Source organism: Microcaecilia unicolor, chromosome 14 (assembly GCF_901765095.1).
Source record: "Microcaecilia unicolor chromosome 14, aMicUni1.1, whole genome shotgun sequence".
Taxonomy (NCBI): domain Eukaryota; kingdom Metazoa; phylum Chordata; class Amphibia; order Gymnophiona; family Siphonopidae; genus Microcaecilia; species Microcaecilia unicolor.
The window spans coordinates 39,483,432-39,505,110 of NC_044044.1; the positions used below are offsets into that span (position 1 = coordinate 39,483,432).

Sequence of the window (21,679 nt, forward strand, 5' to 3'; positions counted from 1 at the left end):
CGGCTGTTCAGGCTCCTCCTCAGCTACTTCCTGGTTGCTGCAACCCGCCTGCACAGAGGTACACACAAAAGGCAGGGCTCAGAGAGGGCACAAGTCTCTGAAGAATCTCAAAAGCAGGCGTACGAGGTGGGTACTGCTGCATGCTGCAGAAAATTGCCACTCTCCTGGCCCAGGCGGTTACCTGGAGGAGATCAGAACCTCCCTGGCTCTGGTTCTGGCTTTGAAGTACTTCTTGGAAGGAATTTCTTTGGCCGCCACTACAGCCAAGTTTCTCAGCCCATCATCACTGGCCCTCCCTTCTCCCACTCCCTGCCCTGTCTGGTCCCCTTCCCTACCTCACTCCTTCCTGTGTACCACCAGACCAGATTCTGCCTGCAGTTCACAGGAAGAGACCTGATGAGCTTGAAGTCGTGTGTTTCTAGCATTCTATGTGCTGGGGGTCCCTGGGAGAGGAGCATGTCCCCTCTGGCCAGCTTACCTTCTCCAGGCTGTGCTGTGATTTTATTTATTTATTTATTTATTTATTTATTTATTGCATTTGTATCCCACATTTTCCCACCTCTTTGCAGGCTCAATGTAGTGCCAGGAGAATATTTCCCATAGGTTCAATTCCTGCCCCTGCTGTACATCTGGCACTTCTGCATCTTTGTATAGCTGTAAAAGCCCCAGCAGGATCAACAGAGGAGGGGGTCAACATGTGAACCTGGGGAGATGGGGACATTTACCTTGGCTGAGCACATGGAGGTTAAGTGAGTTGCTGAAGGTCACAGTAATAATGAGAGATGTGGAGGCTTTGATCGCTGGGATTCCAGGCCCAAGCCCCTGGTGGGTTCCCTGAAGAAGTTGTACAGGGCTCAGGCTCTTCTGTGTGAGTCTGAGGGAGCAGTTAAGTGTCTTGTATGCTCCCCTGTGGTGTGGTCAGTGCAAATTTACTTCTCATTTACATCTCATCCAGTTTCCTCCTCTTATTCCTCCTAGCATGCTGCTCTCCTCCTGCCAGTGGGAAAGAGGGAGAGACTTGTGTCTGAAGGGGGAAACGGCTGGTACCCTGCATGGGACAGGCACACTAAGGCACTTGCCAAATGGGAAATTGGGTCCTGGCTTTAGTTAGTGTGGCTTTCTAGGCTGCCAGAATGGCCTGAGGTTTGGAGACTACTACTACTATTTACTACTATTTAGCATTTCTATAGCGCTACAAGGCGTACGCAGCGCTGCACAAACATAGAAGAAAGACAGTCCCTGCTCAAAGAGCTTACAATCTAATAGACAAAAAAAATAAATAAAGTAAGCAAATCAAATCAATTAATGTGAACGGGAAGGAAGAGAGGAGGGTAGGTGGAGGCGAGTGGTTACAAGTGGTTACGAGTCAAAAGCAATGTTAAAGAGGTGGGCTTTCAGTCTAGATTTTTTTTTTTTAATATCATTTTTATTAATGACCAAAGATACAGGTGACAATAAAGTGGAAAAAAAAAAAAAAACATTGCATTACAAGTGTGTTCCATAATCTAATTACATCCATGTTCAACCTGGTCATTTATAATTTTTGCTTTCATAATGTGCCTATCTAACCTCCCACCCCCCCACCTCCCACCCACCCTCTACCCTGCAAGCTTACCCATTCAGAATTCTACTGCGAGCCATGGGAGTCAAGGTATCCCAGAACAGTAACCAACATTGTAATAGTCGATCTCCTTTTGGGGATGCTAAGTCATTTATTTCCCTACGTTCTAGGGCTCCTAGGGAGATCATAAGGGATCGCCACCGTGGCATGGAAGGGGGTTCCGATGAGATCCAATTCAATAAAATCGTTTTCTTTCCCATAGCAGTCGCCCTGCGTAGGAACGGTAACATACCCCTCCTTCGGTTCCCTCTCACCTTATATTTGTCAAATAAAAGGGTAGGTAAGGGGCACCACTGCAACCCCCAGATACTCGAGACGAATGCACAAAGCTGTGTCCAGAAGACACGGACCTGGGGGCACAACCAGAACATATGTCCCAAATGCGCCCCAGTTCCCGCACACTTAGGGCAGTCATCCAAAGGTCTTAAGGCAGCTCTAAACGCTCTATGTGGCGAAATATACATTCTCATGTTAAATTTATATTGGGATTCCTGCAGTGTCACCTCTCTAAAGGTCTTATACCCCATTGCCAAATTAGCCTGTACCATCACTCCAGTAATAGAACAGCCCAAGTCTCTAGTCCAGGCCCCAGCAATCTGATCATATGATATCTCCGGGCAAAGCTCTTTGAGTTTAAATGATAGAATTTTAGAGGAACCGAAAGCTGCGCCTCCAAATCTAGCAAATCTGTAATTTGTCTTCGTCTCTGCGAGGTCAACGACGCTCGGGGGAGGGAGGCAATGTAATGGCTCAATTGCAAGTAGGAAAGGGTAGCCTGTGCTGGAAGTCCAACATTCTCACACAAATCCTTGAAGGACTTACATTTGCCTTCTTTGTTAATACTTGAAACAGGAATATTATCCCCCCCTCCCTCCATGTCTGAAAAGTCTCAGTATCCGTGCCCACTGAAAAATCTACATTGCCACCAATCGGTAGGAAGGGGGAAGAGTGGCACTCGAACCCTCCAGCTTTGCCCAGCCATCGCCATGCACGTCTCAGCGGCGTGAAAAGAGGAGCATATCCTTTGGCGGTGGGTGCTTTGCCAACTGGTGCATGCAACCAATAGCTAAAGTGATATTTGCTCACTAGTTTGGTTTCAGGAATGGGAAAGGAAAAAAAGGATGTGCCCCTAAACCAATCCGTAAGATGTCTCATGCAACCCGCCACTGACATACGTTGAATGCTGTGTACACCCAATCCTCCCTTTTGTATTGGAAGGTATGTTTGTTGTAGTGTAGCCCTGGGTCTCTTCCCATTCCATAGATATCTAGCTAGTAATCTGTGTAGTTTCCGCTCGTCTTTATATAAGAAGAATAGAGATAGCACCTGGACCACATATAGCCATTTCGGAACCAGGACCATATTGTACAGAGCTGCACGCCCCCACAAGGACAGGGGAAGGCGCTGCCACATTTCTAAAGTGTGTTGAGTCTCTTTCCACAAGGGGGCTAAGTTGATTTTATAAAGTTGCTTGAGCGATGTTGGCAATCTGATCCCCAAGTAGACCAAGTAATCAGCGGTCCACTTCAACGGGAACCTTCCCTCCCAGCGCTCCCGCACGGAGAGAGGTATTGTTAGCACCTCGGACTTCTGTGAATTAAGTTGGAACCCCGAGTAATATCCGAATTCTGCTATGTGATCTAAAGCTATTGTCAACGATGTCTGAGGTTGTGTCAGTACTAGGAGAATATCATCTGCATAAGCCAATACTTTAACATGAAGCTGTGGCAGCTGAACTCCCTCCACCTCTGGGTCTTTTATAATATTGCGCAGCAGGGGCTCCAAGTATATCAAAAACAGAAGTGGAGACAGGGGGCAACCCTGTCTCGTGCCCCGTCTTACCAAAAAACGTGGAGAACACATTCCATTCACTAAGACTCTGGCTCCAGGATCCGTATATAGTGTATCAATTGCATGCAAATACCACCCGGACAACCCTATGTATTTAAGTGTTTGAAAGAGATAGTCCCAATTCACTTGGTCAAATGCTTTAGTAGCGTCCAGGCCTGCCAACATTAAGGGATGACCCGTGGCTTCCGCATACGCCACTGCCATCAGGGCCCTACGGACATTGAGACCTGGGTGTCTCCCCCGCACGAATCCCACCTGATGGTCCCCTACTAAAGCCGGGAGATGTATAGCCAGCCTGTCAGCAAGGACTTTAGCTAAAATTTTTACATCTACATTGAGAAGAGATATTGGCCTGTAAGACCCTGGCAAGTCGGGTGGTTTACCCGGTTTCGGGATGAGAACAATTAAGGCTTCATTCGAATCCCTGGGCAGCCTCCCCACTCCCACAGCTGCTTCAAGGTGAAGTGTCAGGGGAACACTCAGTTGGGTCGACAATAATTTATAGTATTCTGTAGAGAAACCATCCAGGCCCGGAGATTTTCCCAAGGACAAACCCTTGATCGTTTGTTGAATCTCTCGGGCCTGGAGGGGAGCATTCAACTGATCCCGGACCACCTGTGGCAGTACCGGGAGGCCTGCGTCTCTCAAATAATCATCCAATTTTGGTCCCCCCTGCTGCGCCTCCGGTTGGTATACTCGGGAAAAATAGTCTCTGAATATGGTCAATATATCCTTAGGACAAGATTTACGGGAACCATCAGGTGCCAACACCGTAGAAATAATGTCTTCTCCGACCAGGCCTTTGCAACTTTAGCTAGTAATTTCCCAGGTCTATTACCATATTTGAAATACTGATATTTACGGCCAAAAGCTTGCCTCTTGGCCCGTTCGTGGAGTAGTGAGTCTAGGGCCACCTGTGCCGCAATCACATTGTCATAATTGGTCTGGGTTCTACATCGTATGTGCGCACGTTTAGCTTGTTGGTATTTTCGCTCCAGTAAAATTATGCCTTGGGAGATCCCTTTATTTCTTGCGCTTAAGTATCCGATAATTTCCCCTCTCATAACTGCTTTAGAAGTTTCCCAGAACAATGTCGGGTTGTCTTTGTGGGCTACGTTATCAGATTCAAACAGTTTCCATTTTTGTACTAGGAAATTGCCAAAGTCTCCATCCCCCGCTAAGTAGGATGGGAACCTCCATGACTTAAATCTGTCTACATTTTGTCCCAGTACTATATCAGCCCAGACTGGAGTATGATCTGATATCGCCATTGTTGCCATATCTGTCTTAACTACCCGAGAAAAAAGCGATGTGGAAACTAAAATGTAGTCTATACGGGACCAGGTTTTGTGGGCCTTCGACAGATGGGTATAGTCCCGCCTTTGCGGGAATAGTAACCTCCAGGGATCTACTAAGTCCATTAATTTACAGAGATAAGGTAATCCTTTACTGCGGGGTAGTGCGCTCCATGCCCCGACCGTCGAGCGGTCGAGGTCCGGGTCAAGCACTTGGTTAAAATCTCCCGCCACAATCCAAGGGGCCGTATCGTATTTGAGACCCAGATTTATCAATGTCTGGAAAAACTCTGCATCATAACCGTTTGGCCCATAAACCACACATAGGTAGTATTCCTGTCCCATAATATTGAGATGAAGTAGGACGTATCTTCCCTTAGGGTCTTTCCCTATTAATTTAGAAGTGCATGGGAGCCCCTTCCTAATCAATATCGCCACTCCTCCCCGTCTAGCCCCGGAGGAGGAGTAATAACACTCCCCCACCCATTGCTGGCGCAGCTTTCGGTGTTCCTCGTCTGAGAGTTTGGTCTCTTGTAGGCATACTATGGAAGCCTTTAGGCGGTTCAAGTGTGTTAAAATTTTTGATCTCTTAATTGGAGAGGTAATCCCCGCCACATTCCAGGTCACTAATCTTAAATGTTCAGTCAAAGCAATCTTCTAACTTCGTCAATTTAACATATAGCAAACCTAACTTAACGCCCCGGTTGCCCAGCCTCAACCAAAGGCTCCTTATATCAGCCAACACACATTCATACCATGGTTTACCCAAGCCCACAGCTCTTCTTTGTGTCCCTTCATCAATCTGCTCGCTTCTGCTTCCATTCCCTCCCTCTCCCTCCCCCCTCCCCTGTATCTCCCCCCCTTGTCCTCCCCCCATCTTCCCCCCACTAACTATCTGGCCTGTCTTACCAATCTCACTGCGTTCAGTGAGTGTAGCAGGCAGAGGTCTAGATGCTATAGGAGCCCTACCCTTCTTTCATATCAAAATAAATGTATCATAGTTAGTGTCTCACATAGCCCAGAAAGCCACCAAGATCACACCGTCAGGTATTCGAACAGCTTTCCGCTCCAGTCCATTCCTGAGCCATTCCGCCATATGTCTCTGGTCTACCATCTTGTTCACCCAGCCATTCGGTCTCACTCTTTTTCACAGTCAATTTTCGCCGTTAGCAGCCCAACAAGAACTTTCTAGAACTCAAGCAAAGTAGCAATCCAACCGGCAACTGCCAACCAAGAACTCCATCAACATATTGTGTGGTTAAACCATCTGTGGAATATAATGGCAATCCCCCCAATGTCAGGTCTGGTGATGATTCAACCACTCCGCTACAGCATCTGGTTCAGTATAAGTTGTCCAGGTTCCATTCGCCAAGATTTTCAAGGTTGCTGGATATTGCAGGGTGAATTTGAACTTTTTTTCCACTAAACAGGTGCAAACCGTGGAAAAAGCACGGCGTTGTGCTGCCAAAGCCGCAGAGTAATCCTGAAAGATACGTATTAAGGTTCCATCATACTTTGTAGTTTCCCTGCAGCTTTTATACTGTCGCAATATTGCCGCTTTTTGGGCATAACAGTGAAATTTTGCTATCACCACTCTGGGCCTCGATTCTCTTGTCGGCCTAGGTCCTACACGATGTGCACGTTCAATTCGGATCGTACGGCCTTCTCCAGCCTCCGGGAAATGTGCCTGAAGCCATGTTTCCAATGTGCGTTTTAAGTCTTTATCTGCCAAGGATTCTGCAAATCCCACAAAGCGGAGATTATCGCGGCGCGAGCGATTTTCAAAATCTTCTACTCGCTGCACATTCTCCTGGACCAGGCGTTGTAGTCTTTCTATCTCTCCCGAGTTATTTTGTTGACCATCTTCCACCTCCGCAACCCGGGCCTCCAGCTCCCCAGTCCGACGTGAAAGTTCTGTCGTGAGCGCCGACAGCCCCGTTATCTGGGCAGAAAGCTGATCAAACTGGGGGGCCAATGCGCCCACCACTGCTTCTGTAAGTTCTGGCAGCGTGAAATCAGAGGCCGGGCGGGAGGGTGAATTCGCCGGCGAGGCGGCCGCCATCTTGGATTCGCCAAGTCTCGGTTCTCCTCTTTTTTCTTCGTGTTTTTTTGCGGTTTGCGCCATCGCCGATCGCGTTAAATATTTGTCCATATACTGGGAGAGCGTGTGCGCCGTAGATTCTCTACTTTCTGGGGTCGGAGACGTCTTTAAAGGTTCGAATTTCGGGCAGGGCTCCCAGCAGCCGAAAATTCACTTCCTTCCCAGCTCACAGCATCACGTGACCCCCGGCTTTCAGTCTAGATTTAAAGGTGGCCAAGGATGGGGCAAGACGTAGGGGTTCGGGAAGTCTATTCCAGGCGTAGGGTGCAGCGAGACAGAAGGCGCGAAGTCTGGAGTTGGCAGTAGTGGAGAAGGGAACAGATTACTACTACTATTTAGCATTTTTATAGCGCTACAAGGTGTACGCAGCGCTGCACAAACATAGAAGAAAGACAGTCCCTGCTCAAAGAGCTTACAATCTAACAGACAAAAATAAATAAAGTAAGCAAATCAAATCAATTAATGTGAAGGGGAAGGAAGAGAGGAGGGTAGGTGGAGGCGAGTGGTTACAAGTGGTTACGAGTCAAAAGCAATGTTAAAGAGGTGGGCTTTCAGTCTAGATTTAAAGGTGGCCAAGGATGGGGCAAGATGTAGGGGCTCAGGAAGTTTATTCCAGGCGTAGGGTGCAGCGAGACAGAAGGCGCGAAGTCTGGAGTTGGCAGTAGTGGAGAAGGGAACAGATAAGAAGGATTTATCCATGGAGCGGAGTGCGACCTGTGCTCTTTGCTGACCCGCTGTGTCACAGAATGCCTGGTTTTGTGCTGGAAGCTTGGTTTCCTCTCTCACACACCATCTCCCCCACCTCAGAGCCTTTAGCACCTCAGTTCTATCATTTAATTTAAGCAGTAACATGTTCAAACCAACTGAGCTTTGCAGGGGCCGGAGATAAGGTTTTAATGGAAAAGGACAGGGGTTTTCATCTGAGTCTAATCAAGCTTCTTCTGCAGGTCTGAGCTATATAAACCTCCTGGATTTAGGATTGACACCAGAACACACATGTGGGTGGGGAGGTCAGCACAGTCTCCCCCTCCCCATCTGCTAGTATTTGGATAAATTTCCTGAAGATCTGTCCAGTTTGCTGCTCTTGAGGACTTGCACTTTGACAACCCTGAGAGACAGACAAACAGACAGATCAAACTAATTGCCTTGTAGACTGTGCACAGCCGGGTGACTGTTTAACCAGAGTAAACTTGGGACGCCATATTTCACAAGGCAGGCACTGCTGCTGACTGTCGGAGTTGTCGCTGGGGACACAGGTTGAGTTGGTGGCGGATATAGATTTTAGGATCCTCGTGATTCCCAATCATGGAAGGTGGGTCTCTACGAGAGGACAAGGGTGTCACTTTCCAGTGCCTCATTTAGACATAAACAAGGTGGATGGGAGTTGGAGGGATAGTTACTGGCCAGGATGCTGCCATGGGGTAGCTCGGTAGAGGCCAACTGCGTAATAGAAAAGCCAGCAGGCTAGGTCAGAGAGACAGCAAGGAAGGGGACAGAGAGAGAGCAACTAGACAACATGGCTGTCTCTCTTTGAGACACAGGGAGAAACAGCCAGCATGGAATAAACATTTTAGAGACAGAGAAGCAGACTGGATGCTGAAAAGTCAGGTTGAGATTTCACTGGCAGAGAGAGACTTACAAGGGAAGGAGAGATTTGGTCAGGGGGACAAAGTGTGAATGCCCAGGAGGTTTGCCAAGGCTATGCCATTCTCAGTGTCAGGCAGGGCGTCCAGATCCCTCACACACAAGGCTGACAGACAGACCCTGGACTCCTTGCTAAAGGAACACTCTTACTTCCTAGCTGCCAGCCGGAGACTGTCGGACACCATGGCTCAACTCACGCAGGAGCTGGGAACTGCCTTTTTCCAGAAGCAGCAGTTAAATGCCTCTATGGCTGACACCTTCCTCGAACACCTGTGTCTCCTGGATATCGACTCGGAGCCTCTAACTGCCCGAAACACCAGCATCATCTGCACTATAGGTACCTGACCACCCCAGACCTCATCTGCCTTACAACTAACCCCTAACCCCATCCTTCACCCGCCCTATAGATAAGACCTTCCCCATCCCTCATCTGTCCTATAGGTAGCATCCACCCAATTCCTCATCGGTCCTTTCTTCTCCGAGAGACAAGCAGTAATTGCAATGTCCTTCCCATTTTACACCACAGTGATTTCTGCAGTCCCTTCCGCTTTCAGGTCCTGCTTCCCATTCCGTTGAAATGCTGAAGGAAATGATCAAGGCTGGAATGAATATCGCTCGACTCAATTTCTCCCATGGATCCCATGAGGTAAGAGGAGAACATGGCTTTCTTATTCTTCTACCACCAGTCCATGGGGGAGAGAGCCTCTTTGTCCCAGGCATTAGATAAATTCCTGTACCTAGATCCCAGCAGCCAGGAGAAGCCTTCTGTCATATTCTGAAGCTGACCCATGGAAGATTCATGCAGTTCCTCGCTCTCTTTTCATGATGTTTCTGTAGAAGATTCCTGCAATTTCTCATTCTCTTTCCTTGGTGATTTGATATTCTGCAGAAAGGGAATGAGACTTGATATACCGCCTTTCTATGGTTTTTGCAGCTACATTCAAAGTGGTTTACATAGTACATACAGGTACTTATTTGTACCTGGGGCAATGGAGGGTTAAGTGACTTGCCCAGAGTCACAAGGAGCTGCAGTGGGAATGGAACCCAGTTCCCCAGGATCAAACTCCGCTGCTCTAACCACTAAGCTAGTCCTCCACTAGCAACATTCCATGTAGAATCTCCAATAGTAGCAACATTCCATGTGGAATCTGAAATAGGCTGGGATTCTGGAATCTTGTTATTCTTTGGGGTTCTACATGGAATGTTGCTACTCTTTGAGTTTGTGCATGGAATCTTGTTAATGGAACTTGATATACAACCTTTCTGTGTTTTTTGCAAGTACATTCAAAGTGGTTCACATAGTAAATACAGATATTTATTTGTACCTGGGGCAATGGAGGGTTAAGTGACTTGCCCAGAGTCTCAAGGAGCTGCAGTGGGAATTGAACCCAGTTCCCCAGGATCAAACTCCGCTGCACTAACAACTAAGCTAGTCCTCCACTCTTTTTCCTGGTGCTTGGATGTTTTTGCAGAAGATTGCTCAATCTTTTTCCCCGGTGCTTTGATTTTTGCAGTATCACGCTAGTTCTATAAAGAATGTCCGTGAAGCCACAGAGAGCTTTGCACTGAATGCAATGTTCTACAGACCTATAGCCATCGCTTTGGACACCAAGGGCCCAGAGATCCGCACCGGTGTGCTGAGAGGGGTAAGTGTTGGCACTTTTTACTGATGGAGAACAGGGTGGACGGTAGTCTGAGGGGAGAATAGCTCATGTATGGATCAGGGCACTGTTACAGCATAGAGCACCTATCATTCCTGAGTTATTACGGGCTGCGGACTCTGAGGGCATGCCTGATCACAATTTTCTATTAATCTCTGTAGGTTTAGGAGGGAGAGAAGAGGAGGGTAAGGGGAAAGTGAGGGGGGGGGGGGGGGGGGGATTGCACATATATTAAGGAATAAATTGACATTTAGCTCTGTGATGGTTTAGCAAACTCGCATGATGTTGATAGTTGAAGTACGGAGCGTATTGATACAATGAAAATCTCTGTTGTTAATATCATCACCTAAACAACTAAATGTTGAAATATAATATGTCGCTGGGGGGGGGTAGGGGGAGGGGGTTGAGGGATTTATTTCGAAAAATTTGGTGACAATGTGTAAGGTATTGTATAATATTTGATTACTTGTACATTTTTTTTATTTTTTGTAATGGTGACACTGTTGTTATGTTTTAGTCATCAATAAAAACTTTTAAAAATTAATCTCTGTACTGGCACACCTCTTCCCACTTCAGAAGCTGCATTGTTTTGTATTTCAAAGTGTCACTGCCCCCCCCCCCCCTCTCCATCTCCCTTATTCTTTCTCTGCCTCTCTTTACCTCATTCCTTCCATGCCCTGTGCTCTGCTTATCTAGGGTGAGCACACAGAGGTGGAGCTTGTGAAAGGCTCCCAGGTGAAGGTGACCACAGTTGAGACCTTGAAAGACAAGTGTGATGACAAGCTGATCTGGGTAGACTACAAGAACATTACCAAAGTTGTGAAGGCCGGCAGCAAGATTTACCTGGATGACGGGCTTCTCTCCCTCGTGGTGAAGCAAGTTGGTAAGTGACAGGCCTAGGGGATCTCTTGGCCCCTGCAAACCTTTAGCACCAGGATCTGGGGCCATGGGGAAAAAATCTGCCAAGGTCACCTTTTGAACTATTGACTGGGAAAGATGGGTTGAGTAAAACACCTGGTTTTCAGCTTTGTCAAGAGACACGGAGTGATTTTCAGATAAATTGGGATATAAGAACAAACAATTAAATAGAGTGATGCCTAAAATCACACAGAGATCCGGTGTGGCAGAGCAGGGATTAGACCCAAGTTAGGAGGAAGTGAAAGGGCACCTTTTCCACACAGAACCTCATCTAAAGGTTATGTCCACACTTAAAGGCCCACACAAGCCAAGGCTTAATTCAAACACAAACAGGCCTTTCTTCAAAGTCTGGCCAGTTTTTAGAGTTTGCTGGATAAAATCCACCTTTTACAATGAAATCCCTCCCCTCCCAGGTGACGGACTCAGTTTTATATGTGCTGTGCTGGAACCTTCCTGGGCTGTGGGTTCTCTTTGGTTGATCTACGTTGATGTTAAGCACTCGCTCAGCAAAGTTACTCAAGTGACTCAGGCCGAACAAATAGTGAGTCTACAGTATCGTTAACCATCCAGCTCTTCCTAATTAACTTTAGATGAAATATTCCCCCTGTGCGGATTTGGGCTGAGCAAAGTTCTCTAGTTAACATCAACAGGACAGGACTGGGTAAATATTGCCCTCACAGTGCCCACATCATTTGGATTTTCAAGGTTGGGTTGGTTGGTTGCAAAAAAAAAAAAAAGATTTGGACATACGTTAAGTTTCAAGTTTCCGTTTTATTTAATATAGTGCCTACTAGGTGGTTTGCCGGTTCATCAAAAGCTGTCCTCAGTTTAAGGCCATCTACAATAAATATTGCTTTATAAAAAATGAATCTCGTAGTTGTATCAGTGGACACCTGAAGAATAAGAACCCCCCTTAAATTCTGGGACTGAGGCCTAGGAGGACATTAACTGGAGCTCAGTGGTGGAAGATTTACTGTTAGTCACACTTCACCCCACATCCACTGATCCGAAGGGCGCTGTTTTAAAGGAAGGTGCAAAGTCACATACTAATGACATGCTAAGAACCCGTGGACATTTGTAAGTCTCTGAATCTTACAAATATGCATCTCGCACATCTCCCCCCCCCCCCCCCACCCACCCACCTTTTATTAATGTAGGCAAAACTCTACATTCTGTGAAGCTGAAAATCCATTTGCTTGGATTTGGTCGATTGGTCTCCTCATTCCTTGTGTTAAGAGGGTCTTTTGTACAACTGCAGAAGCCCATAGGCACTTAAAATGGGGCACACTTTGCCACAGACCACACCTAGGCATTCGGGACGGTGCGATTCAGGTGAAGTGAAGGCGTAACTCTGTGATATCCGAGCGTATTTCGTAAAACACATGTGTGCCTGAGGCGATCACGTGCACACAATGATTCTGTCCATGGAGCAGACATAAGATTGTGTGTCAGTATTCGTGCATTACGGGGGCTGGATCTGGGAGTCGAGTTTATAAAAAACACACAGGCGCCTTGTTGGACTTTCAGGATAGGTGGCCATGCCCTAAAATTGTCCCCTAAGTCTGAACACTCTGACTGAGCCTTTACATAGTAACATAGTAAGTGATGGCAGATAAAGACCTGAACAGTCCATCCAGTCTGCCCAACAAGATAAACTCATTTACATGGTATGTGATACTTTATACCCGAGTTTGATTTGTCCTTGCCATTCTCAGGGCACAGACCATAGAAGTCTGCCCAGCACTGTTCTTATACTAAGTTCTGAAGCTATCGTTGAAGCCCCTTAAAATTTACACTCCAGCCCATCTCTATCTATTCAGTCACGATCAGGGCGTAGACCCTAGAAATCTGCCCAGCACTGGTTTCACTTCTCAATTACCAGCATCACCACCTAATCTCCGCTAAGATTCTGCTTTGAAAATCTACCCTGGGCCAAGGTTGGATGTTATACAGCGATGGAAAGGACAGCGATGGAAACATTAAATTGAGCAGCAAGAGACTGAGAGCAGATGAGAGGGTGAGAACTAAATAAAGTGATCAAGACAAGTGCAGAGGTGGGATATGAAAAGGGCAAGTTGTTGGCCTGGGGGGATGGAGAGGAGACAGGATGAAGTCAGGGGAACGTCTCCAGATACCCTAATCAAAGCCCAAATCATGAAAAAAACTCCAAACCGCCCAAACCACAGCAGCCAGACTCATTCTTGGCAAACCACGATTTGAAAGTGCAACTCCACTTAGTGAAAAACTTCATTGGCTCCCTATCAAGGAACAATGATCCACAAGATCCTCCATGGCGAATCTCCAAGCCACATGACCAACTTGATCGATCTTCCATCCAGGAATGGGTCCAAATCTTCTCGTACATATCTCAATCTTCATCTTCCCAACTGCAAAGGCCTCAAATACAAAACCTACTATGCATCCAACTTCTCCGTTATAGGCAGCCAACTCTGGAACGCAATACCTCGACACATCCGAACAACCAATGAACACCTACCCTTCCGAAAGCTGCTGAAGACTTACCTCTTCAGACAAGCTTACCCAAACAACCCAACATAATTCTCGAACTTAATCCACACCACTAGCACTACCCATACTCGAATCCTCTCCCCCACATCTCTTCCTATTGTTCTACTCTTTATAAGTGGATCATCTCTTGATACTTTGTACCATACTCTGTGTTATCTCTGTGATATTTTGTACCATAGCTTGTAAGCCGCACTGAGCCTGCTATCAAGCGGGAAAGAGCAGGGTATAAATGCTATAAATAAATACACTGACACTTCCATCTCTGGCGTTATACTAGGTCCTGATTACTGCCTGGCGGAGGTGGAGAATGGAGGCACCCTTAGCAGCAGGAAGGGGGTGAACCTGCCTGGGGCTGAGGTGGACCTGCCGGCGGTCTCAGACCGGGACATCAAGGACCTGCACTTCGGAATTCAGCAGGGCGTGGACATGGTTTTTGCCTCTTTCATCCGCAAGGCGGGCGATGTGCTGGCCATCCACAAAATTCTGGGAGAGCAGGGGAAGAATATTAAAATTATCAGTAAGATAGAGAACCACGAGGGTGTGAAAAAGTAAGGCCAAGATATTGTCCCTTCCTCCTATCGGTGTGTCTTCCCTCTCATCATGTCCTTTGTCTCTCAGCCCTATCTGTCTGTTCTCTAACTGCCCCTTGTCTTTGTGCATCTCATCCTTATATCCACAAATCCAGCTAAAAGTGCAAATTGATTCTCTCTCTCTGTCTCACCCCTTCCTCCCCCTCAGGTTTGATGAGATTCTGGAAGTCAGTGATGGGATAATGGTGGCCCGTGGGGACCTGGGCATTGAAATTCCAGCAGAGAAAGTCTTCCTTGCCCAGAAAATGATGATTGGGCGGTGTAACCATGCTGGGAAGCCAGTTATCTGTGCCACGCAGGTGAGATTTGGCCTTTTCTGCCATCAGATCTCAGAGAAGGGCGGGGGACCTCTGCAGTCACCTCCCACTGTTTCAGTTGCATAGCCATGAGGGGGCCTTGTGAGCCTGACCTCCCTCCCCCCACCTTGGGCTCGGGCCCCTTGTAGAACTGCAGCACCCCTTTACCTTTGATGGCAGGGATGCTGAAGCCCCATCAGCCAAATAAATACAGTGTCTCCGTTCCCCTCCTCAGCTGCTTCCTTCCTGCAGACATTGGCAGCGTCCCTTAAACCGCTGATGTCAGGACACTCCTGGTGCCTATGCTGTGCGAGAAGTCCCGGAATCAGTGGCTGAAGGCACACCACTGACGTCTGCAGGGCAGGAAGCAGCCGAGAAGGAGGGAAGCACTGTATTTAGCTGGCAGGGCCTCGGCATCCCCGCTAGCGGGAGAGGGGGAGAGAGGAATTTGTTGCCCACCCTGGACACCCCCAAAATTGAAGGGCTGGCTATGCTCCTGCACTGTATCAATGACCCCTGTGTTACCAGATCCCTCACTCTCTCACTGATCCCTAATCATTGGGTCCCTCATTCTGTCATTGATTCCTGACTCACTGGGTTCTTCACTCTCTCACTGATCCCGGAATCACTAGATTTCTCACTTTCTTACTGATCCCTGAATCATTGGGACCCTTAATCTGTTTCCACCAATTGCAGATGTTGGAAAGCATGATCAAGAAACCGCGTCCAACCCGTGCAGAGAGCAGCGATGTGGCCAATGCTGTGCTAGATGGGGCTGACTGCATCATGCTATCGGGGGAGACAGCCAAAGGGTCATACCCAGTGGAAGCTGTCCGGATGCAGCATGCGGTAAGAACCTCTAACAGACGGAAGCAGCCAGCTGGAAAAAGGAGAATGTGCCTAGCGCTGGAAAACCAGGAGTGGAGGCCCTGAAGTTCTGCCTCAGTGACATCACTGACTTTCATCATCGACCCCTCGATGAGGCCCTGGGCAGCTGCCTTACTCCAACCAAAACCAGACCTTGGTGAAATGGTCTTAGTTTGACAACAGTGGGGAGAAATGTTTCTGCAGTACCAGCCTCACCCAGCAGGGTGTGCTGTAGGGAATGGTATATAGCAGCTCTGGGTATGGACAAGTTCACAGTTCTCAAAGTCCCACCTTCTTCCAGCAGGACGTACTGATGGGAATTGTAGAAGAGCTCTGGATATAGGGATGCTCACAGTTTCTTTAGTTCCAATCATTTCCAGCAGGAAATACTATAGGAAATGGTACAGGAGCTCTGGGTATGGGGAAGTTCACAGTTCCTGTAGTTACACTCTCTTCCAGCAGGTGGTGCTGTAGGGAATGGTGCAGGGAGCTCTGGGTGTGGGGAAGTTCACAGTTCCTGTAGTTCCACCCTCTTCCAGCAGGAGGTGCTGTAGGGAATGGTACAGGAGCTCTGGGTATTGGGAAGCTCACTGTACCTGTAGTCGCAGCCTCTCCGCACACTGTAGAGAATAAGGGAGGATGCAGCTTACATCAGGAATTCGTTTCTGGGCTTGTAGTCACTGTATAGAATCAGCAGCTTTTTCTCTTCATAGATTGCCCGGGAGGCTGAAGCTGCAATATATAACCAGCAGCTGTTTGAGGAGCTGCGTCGGGTCACTCCACTGTCTCAGGACCCCACCGAGGTGACTGCCATTGGTGCTGTTGAGGCCTCCTTCAAGTGTTGTGCTGGGGCGATTATTGTGCTGACCACATCTGGCAGGTGAGGGTGAGGTGGGTCTTACACATCACTGCCCTGGGGAATTATCAAGATGTTTATTTCTAAATCCCAACCAATTTTAACACAGCTGTACCTGGGTGTCTGGTCAGGATGTAATTAATTTCCCAGAGCTGAAAGATAAATATGACCCACACCAAAGCGGGCTTCGATATTCAAAAGGGTTTGGTTAAATCTTGCTGAGATGGGTGGTGTCATTGAACATGGCCTCTCACTGCCATGGCACAGTCCAGTCAGGTTAGTGCTGGAATGGTCCAGGGACAGATATTCTGTTTATCCGCCAAGCTGTGCTCTTTAACTACTGGGTGACTGGGAGTCTGGACATGGGATTAATTCAGCCTGCGACTGTCAGAGGCTTAATAACCACTGACACTTCTATAGAAAACTGTCCTCAATAAATATGACTTCATAAAAATTAAATCTCGCAGTTGCATGTATTTCTGGGCACCTGAAGAATAACCCCCCCCCCCCCCCCCCTCAGACACGGTTCTTGGACCGAGGGCTGGGAGCTTGTTGACTGAAGCTCAGTGGTGGAAGATTTCTCGTCAGTCACACTTCATCCCACATTGATGGACAGAAGGGTGAATGTTCTTTTGGAAATTACCTCTATTTAAGCTGACCTGGGACCTCTCGCTTCCCTGGTGGGCTAATCCTGGTCCTAATGATTGGTTGCAGCTCAGATGGGAAAGGCTGAATCGATCCAGAACATGGATTGACAATACCTGATGGACAAATGGAATGTGTTAGGTAGTGGAGTCCATTTATAAATGGTAACATTAGACTTTCTACTGAAGGATTGTTAAAAAGTTCCTCTAAGAAACAAAGCCATATTGTTACAGATGAGGTGCAGGATGGGGCTGGGAAGATGAGTTCAATACAAAATGTGCAAGAAAGGATGTGAAAAATCCCCATTTTGCAGTTCACTGTCGTTATATCACATAGACACTGTCACTCTTTGCCAGTAAAAGATTTAATGAAAGAAAGAAATCTCCTTTCTGGGCTGGCCCTAAGTCTGCAGAAGCCCCCTGGTTGCACTCCTAGATCAAGTCCTCTGCAGAGGTGGCGCTCACAGCCCCTCAATGAGATGGGAAGAGAATTTTGGTCTGGTGTCTGGACTTAAGAGACTGAGACACAGGTTTGCATGACTATCCACGGCAGGACCCTCTGTGCAATGAGCTGGGTAGGAAGAGGGGGGAAAGAGTCTAGAAACAGAATCCCCAGCTGAAACTAGATAACACCAGTTCCCAGCTCTGGGTATAACTGAACTGGGAGAAGAAAGGCCATTTTTACAAAACGGCTCCTTCACCCTCCCTGCTCCTGAGGTGAGGTTCTCTGTCTCGGGTCCCTTCTCCCATCAAAGACCCACTTGCAATCGGGTGAGTCTCTGAATTTCCAGCCTCTCTGTGGTCACTTACTGCACTTTCTGACCTCGCTCTCTCTCGTCCGCAGGTCGGCTCAGCTGCTTTCCCGTTATCGGCCTCGTGCTCCCATCATTGCTGTCACCAGAAACGAGCAGGTGGCACGTCAGGTTCACCTCTGTCGGGGGGTCTTTCCAGTCTTGTACCGTGAAACTCAGCAGGAGGTCTGGGCTGATGATGTAGACCGCAGGGTCCATTTTGGTATTGAGATTGGTAAGATTTTGGGCTTGGGTCAGCTGATGTATAGCCCTCCTTCCCCATTTCATCACCCCGCCCCATACCACCTACCCCTTCCTTTCCTACTCTCAACACACCCCATTCCCTCCCTGCCCATTTTCACCATCTTACCCCTATATCTCCCCTCCAAACCATCCCCAACCCCTCCCTTCATCTTTATCATCCCACTTCTCCTCACCTTCACCACCCTATCCCTTCCTCTCCTCCTCCTCCCAACACACCCACAACTCAACTTCACCCTTCTTTTCTCCTCCCAACACCACACTCTCCCCTCACTTTCAGCACCCTACACCTTCCCAACCACCCCACACCCTTCTGCACCTTCACCATCCTACCCCTTCTTCTCTGAACCACTCCAAACCCTTCCCCCACCTTCACCACCCTACACCTTCCTCTCCTCTCCCCTCCAATTCATCCCCACCCCTTCCCCTCCACTGTCCTACCCCTTCCTCTCCTCCTTCCAACCACCCTCACACCCTCCCCCCCACCTTCACCACCTTACCCCTTCCTCTCCTCCTCTCAACACACCTCCACTCCCCCCTCTCACACCACCCTCTCCTACCTCTCCCCTCTGAACCATCTCTACCCCCTCCCTTCATCATCATCCCACCTCTCTTCCTTCCAAAACCCCCACCTTCACCACACTATCCCCTTCCTCTCCTTCACCCAGCACACCCACAACCACCTACTCACCTTCGCTATCATACCCCTTTCTCTACTCCTTCCAACATGACCACATTCTCCCCCCACCTTCACTATCCTACCCCTTCTTCTCACCAGTGAACCATCTACAACCCTTCCCCCACCTTCACCACCCTACGCATTCTTCTCCCCTCCAATCCATCCCCATCTATCCTCCTCCTAGCTCTTCCTTTCCTCCTCCTGAGAACTCCCACAGCCTCCCTCCACCTTTACTGCCTACCTCGTCCTCTCCTCCTCCCAACCACCCTTGCACCTTTCTCTCCTCCTATCACAGACCCTTCCCAGGCTGTCCAGCTTTGGCTCCGCTTCATGACTCCTTCTGTTCTTCTTTTCCTCAGGCAAAGTCAGAGGGTTCCTGCATCCTGACGACATCGTTATCATCGTGACTGGCTGGAGGCCTGGCTCCGGTTTTACCAATATCATGCAGGTGGTGAAGGTGCCATAGAAGCGGGCCAGGCCATCAGCTGACCGTGTGACTTCCTGTCGTCACTGCTACTAATGCCACCCCTCCCCCACTTTCACCCTCCCTCCCAACACCGTGTCATTTCTGCAGCTTCATGGTGCTCCCCCCCCCCCAACCCTCCGGCAACTGCTCCTGCGTCTTCACCTACGCAGGGCACAGAAATGCTCCAGGCAGTGCAGAAGAGGCAACTAAAGGAACAAATCCTCACTCCAAGCCACAGGTCAGACCCCTAAGACATAAACCCCTCATTCTATAACTGGCCAGTTGCTGGTAGCGCTATATAAATGTTATTAGTAGTATAGAATCTGACATTTCTACATGTAACTGTAAGAGTTTATGCGCATAACTGCAAGGGGTTCACAGGGGAGCGGGCATGGATGGGCCGTGGGTGTTTCTCCCACCTCCGTGCGTAACTCATACAAAACTGTGAGTTATGTGTACAAGTGCCGTGTTAGGCCTGTGCCTGCCGCAGACATCACGTAAGCAGGCCACCGCTAAATGCAGGCGCAGGAATGGCATCTTGTGCTACTGTTCTGTAATGCGATCTGGGCACGCAGATGCCATTATGGGATCAGCGCTCAAGCCTGCTGCATCCACATGTCTGCCCAGTTTATCGAATCCCCACAACTGACTCTTCGCCCAAAACTGTCAAACTCCAGTTGCAGAACATGCAACGTGAATATTCATGAGATTGATTTGCTTATCCAGACAAGCAGACCTCTAGGCGGTGTCTGAGTGGAGATCAGGGCTTCCCACAGCTGTAATGGTTTTCGGGATATCCACAATGAATAGATATGAGATATGTTTGCAAGGTTGAAGACCCAGTATATGCAAAGTGATCTCATGCATATTCCCTGTGAATATCCTGAAACTCCAGCTGCCTCAGGGGTTCCCAGGACAGCTTTGGGGAGTCTCGGCTTTATTTTTATCTCCAGAAAACACTGGCTAGCACAATTTCGAATTTTGTGCCCCTGACTCCAAGCTGCTCGGTGATCAAATTTGATGAGAAGTGTCGACCAGGTGTTTAATTTGCAGCCCAGTGAGTTGTGCTTCCGTCACATGACCTTTATGCTGCAGGTCCCGGGAACATATCAGGAAGGGGGTTTGTCTGAAATCCAGGACTGAACATAAGAACATATGGCCAGAAACGGCTCCTGGCCAGTTACATAGCCTAAAGCTGGCTAAGCACTAAGATTCAGTGTGGGATACCTTGCTATCTCAGCTAAATATCGCCGCTTAGCGGCTAGCCCGGTTACTGGCTATGTTGCGCAACATAACTGAATAACGCCAATATTCATTGCCTGACCGGCTAAGTCTATCTTTGACCGCTATAACTTAGCTGGACATCCAATGAATAATGGCGTTGACTGGCTATCTTTTAGCGGCCAAAAAACTCCCCAGAAATTCAATGCTGGTCGCACGATATGGCCCTGGCATTGAATTTCCTGGTTCTCCGCTGACCACAGAAGTTAGGCAGGCTCCCTCCCGCAGTCTCAATATTGGCCCCATGAGCATTGCCATACTGGGACAGACTGCAGGTCCATCAAGCCCAGTATCCTGTTTCCAACAGTGGCCAGTCCAAGTTACAAGTACCTGGCAAGATCCCAGAACAGTGAAATAGGTTTTATGCTGCTTATCCTAGAAATAAGCAGTGGATTTTCCCAAGTCCATCTTAATAATGGCTTATGGACGTTTCTTTTAGGAAATGATCCAATTTTTTTTAACCCTGCTAAGCTAACTGCTTTTACCACATTCTCTGGCAACAAATTCCAGAGTTTAATTAAACGTTGGGTGAAGAAATATTTTCTCCAATTTGTTTTAAATTTACTACTTAATAGCTTCATTGTGTGCTCCCTAATCCTAGTTTATGAAGTCCCATCCCTTTCCCCTTTTCCTCTTTTTGGAAAGAGTAAACAAACGATTCACATCTACCCATTCCACTCCACTCGGTATTTTATAGACCTCTATCATATCTCCCCTCAGCTGTCTTTTCTCCAAGCTGAAGAGCCCTAGCCGCTTTAGCCTTTCCTCATAGGGAAGTCATCCCATTCCCTTTATCATTTTTGTCACCCTTCTCTGTACCTTTTCTAATTCCACAAGATATATTTTGAGATGCGGTGACCAGCATTGCACTCAGTATTCGAGTCGCTTGGCAGTTTCGGTGAATAGTGGGGGTTGGATTTGGGGAATGCCATCACCTGCCCTGAGATGATCTGAACTGCGACTGGGGGAGGGGACATTTATTGTTTGTAATTTAGGCCAATAAAAGATGATAACTTGAAACAGTCCAGAGAGCTGCCCTTCATTCAGACTCCAGTGTATGGATTGTAGAGTATGTGAGCTTTTCTGGACCCCGCTCCCCTCCCCTCCGTAATACAGCACCCCAAATCTGTACCCCACTCCCTCACCCATGTACAATTTCCTGCTTCAAACACTCACTGTCCTGTGCATCCTATCTTCAGGTAATACATTCACCCAGCCCCACAAGCACAGGTCCCCTTCTTGGTGCTGAAGGATGTGGGCACACCCTGACCTTCTTGCATGTGGGGGCCCAAATCCCCTCCCTGTGGTCTCCAGTGGGTTGGGATCCT

At 48.1% G+C, this 21,679-nt stretch overlaps 1 protein-coding gene across 2 annotated transcripts; it reads left to right on the forward strand.

Moving 5' to 3' along the window:
• Window positions 1–20,673, forward strand: PKLR (pyruvate kinase L/R). Of its 2 annotated transcripts, none has more exons than XM_030186998.1 (11): window positions 1–126; window positions 8,670–8,849; window positions 9,067–9,158; window positions 10,027–10,158; window positions 10,870–11,056; window positions 13,898–14,168; window positions 14,359–14,509; window positions 15,203–15,355; window positions 16,087–16,253; window positions 17,718–17,899; window positions 18,964–20,673. In XM_030186998.1, the coding sequence occupies exons 2-11, from the start codon at window positions 8,696–8,698 to the stop codon at window positions 19,068–19,070; spliced, it is 1,596 nt and encodes a 531-aa protein (XP_030042858.1). In that variant the 5' UTR covers window positions 1–126; window positions 8,670–8,695; the 3' UTR covers window positions 19,071–20,673. The 2 variants fall into 2 exon arrangements, with proteins under 2 accessions (XP_030042858.1, XP_030042856.1); XM_030186996.1 differs by lacking the exon at window positions 1–126 and adding an exon at window positions 8,041–8,180.
• Window positions 20,674–21,679: the final 1,006 nt, after the last annotated feature.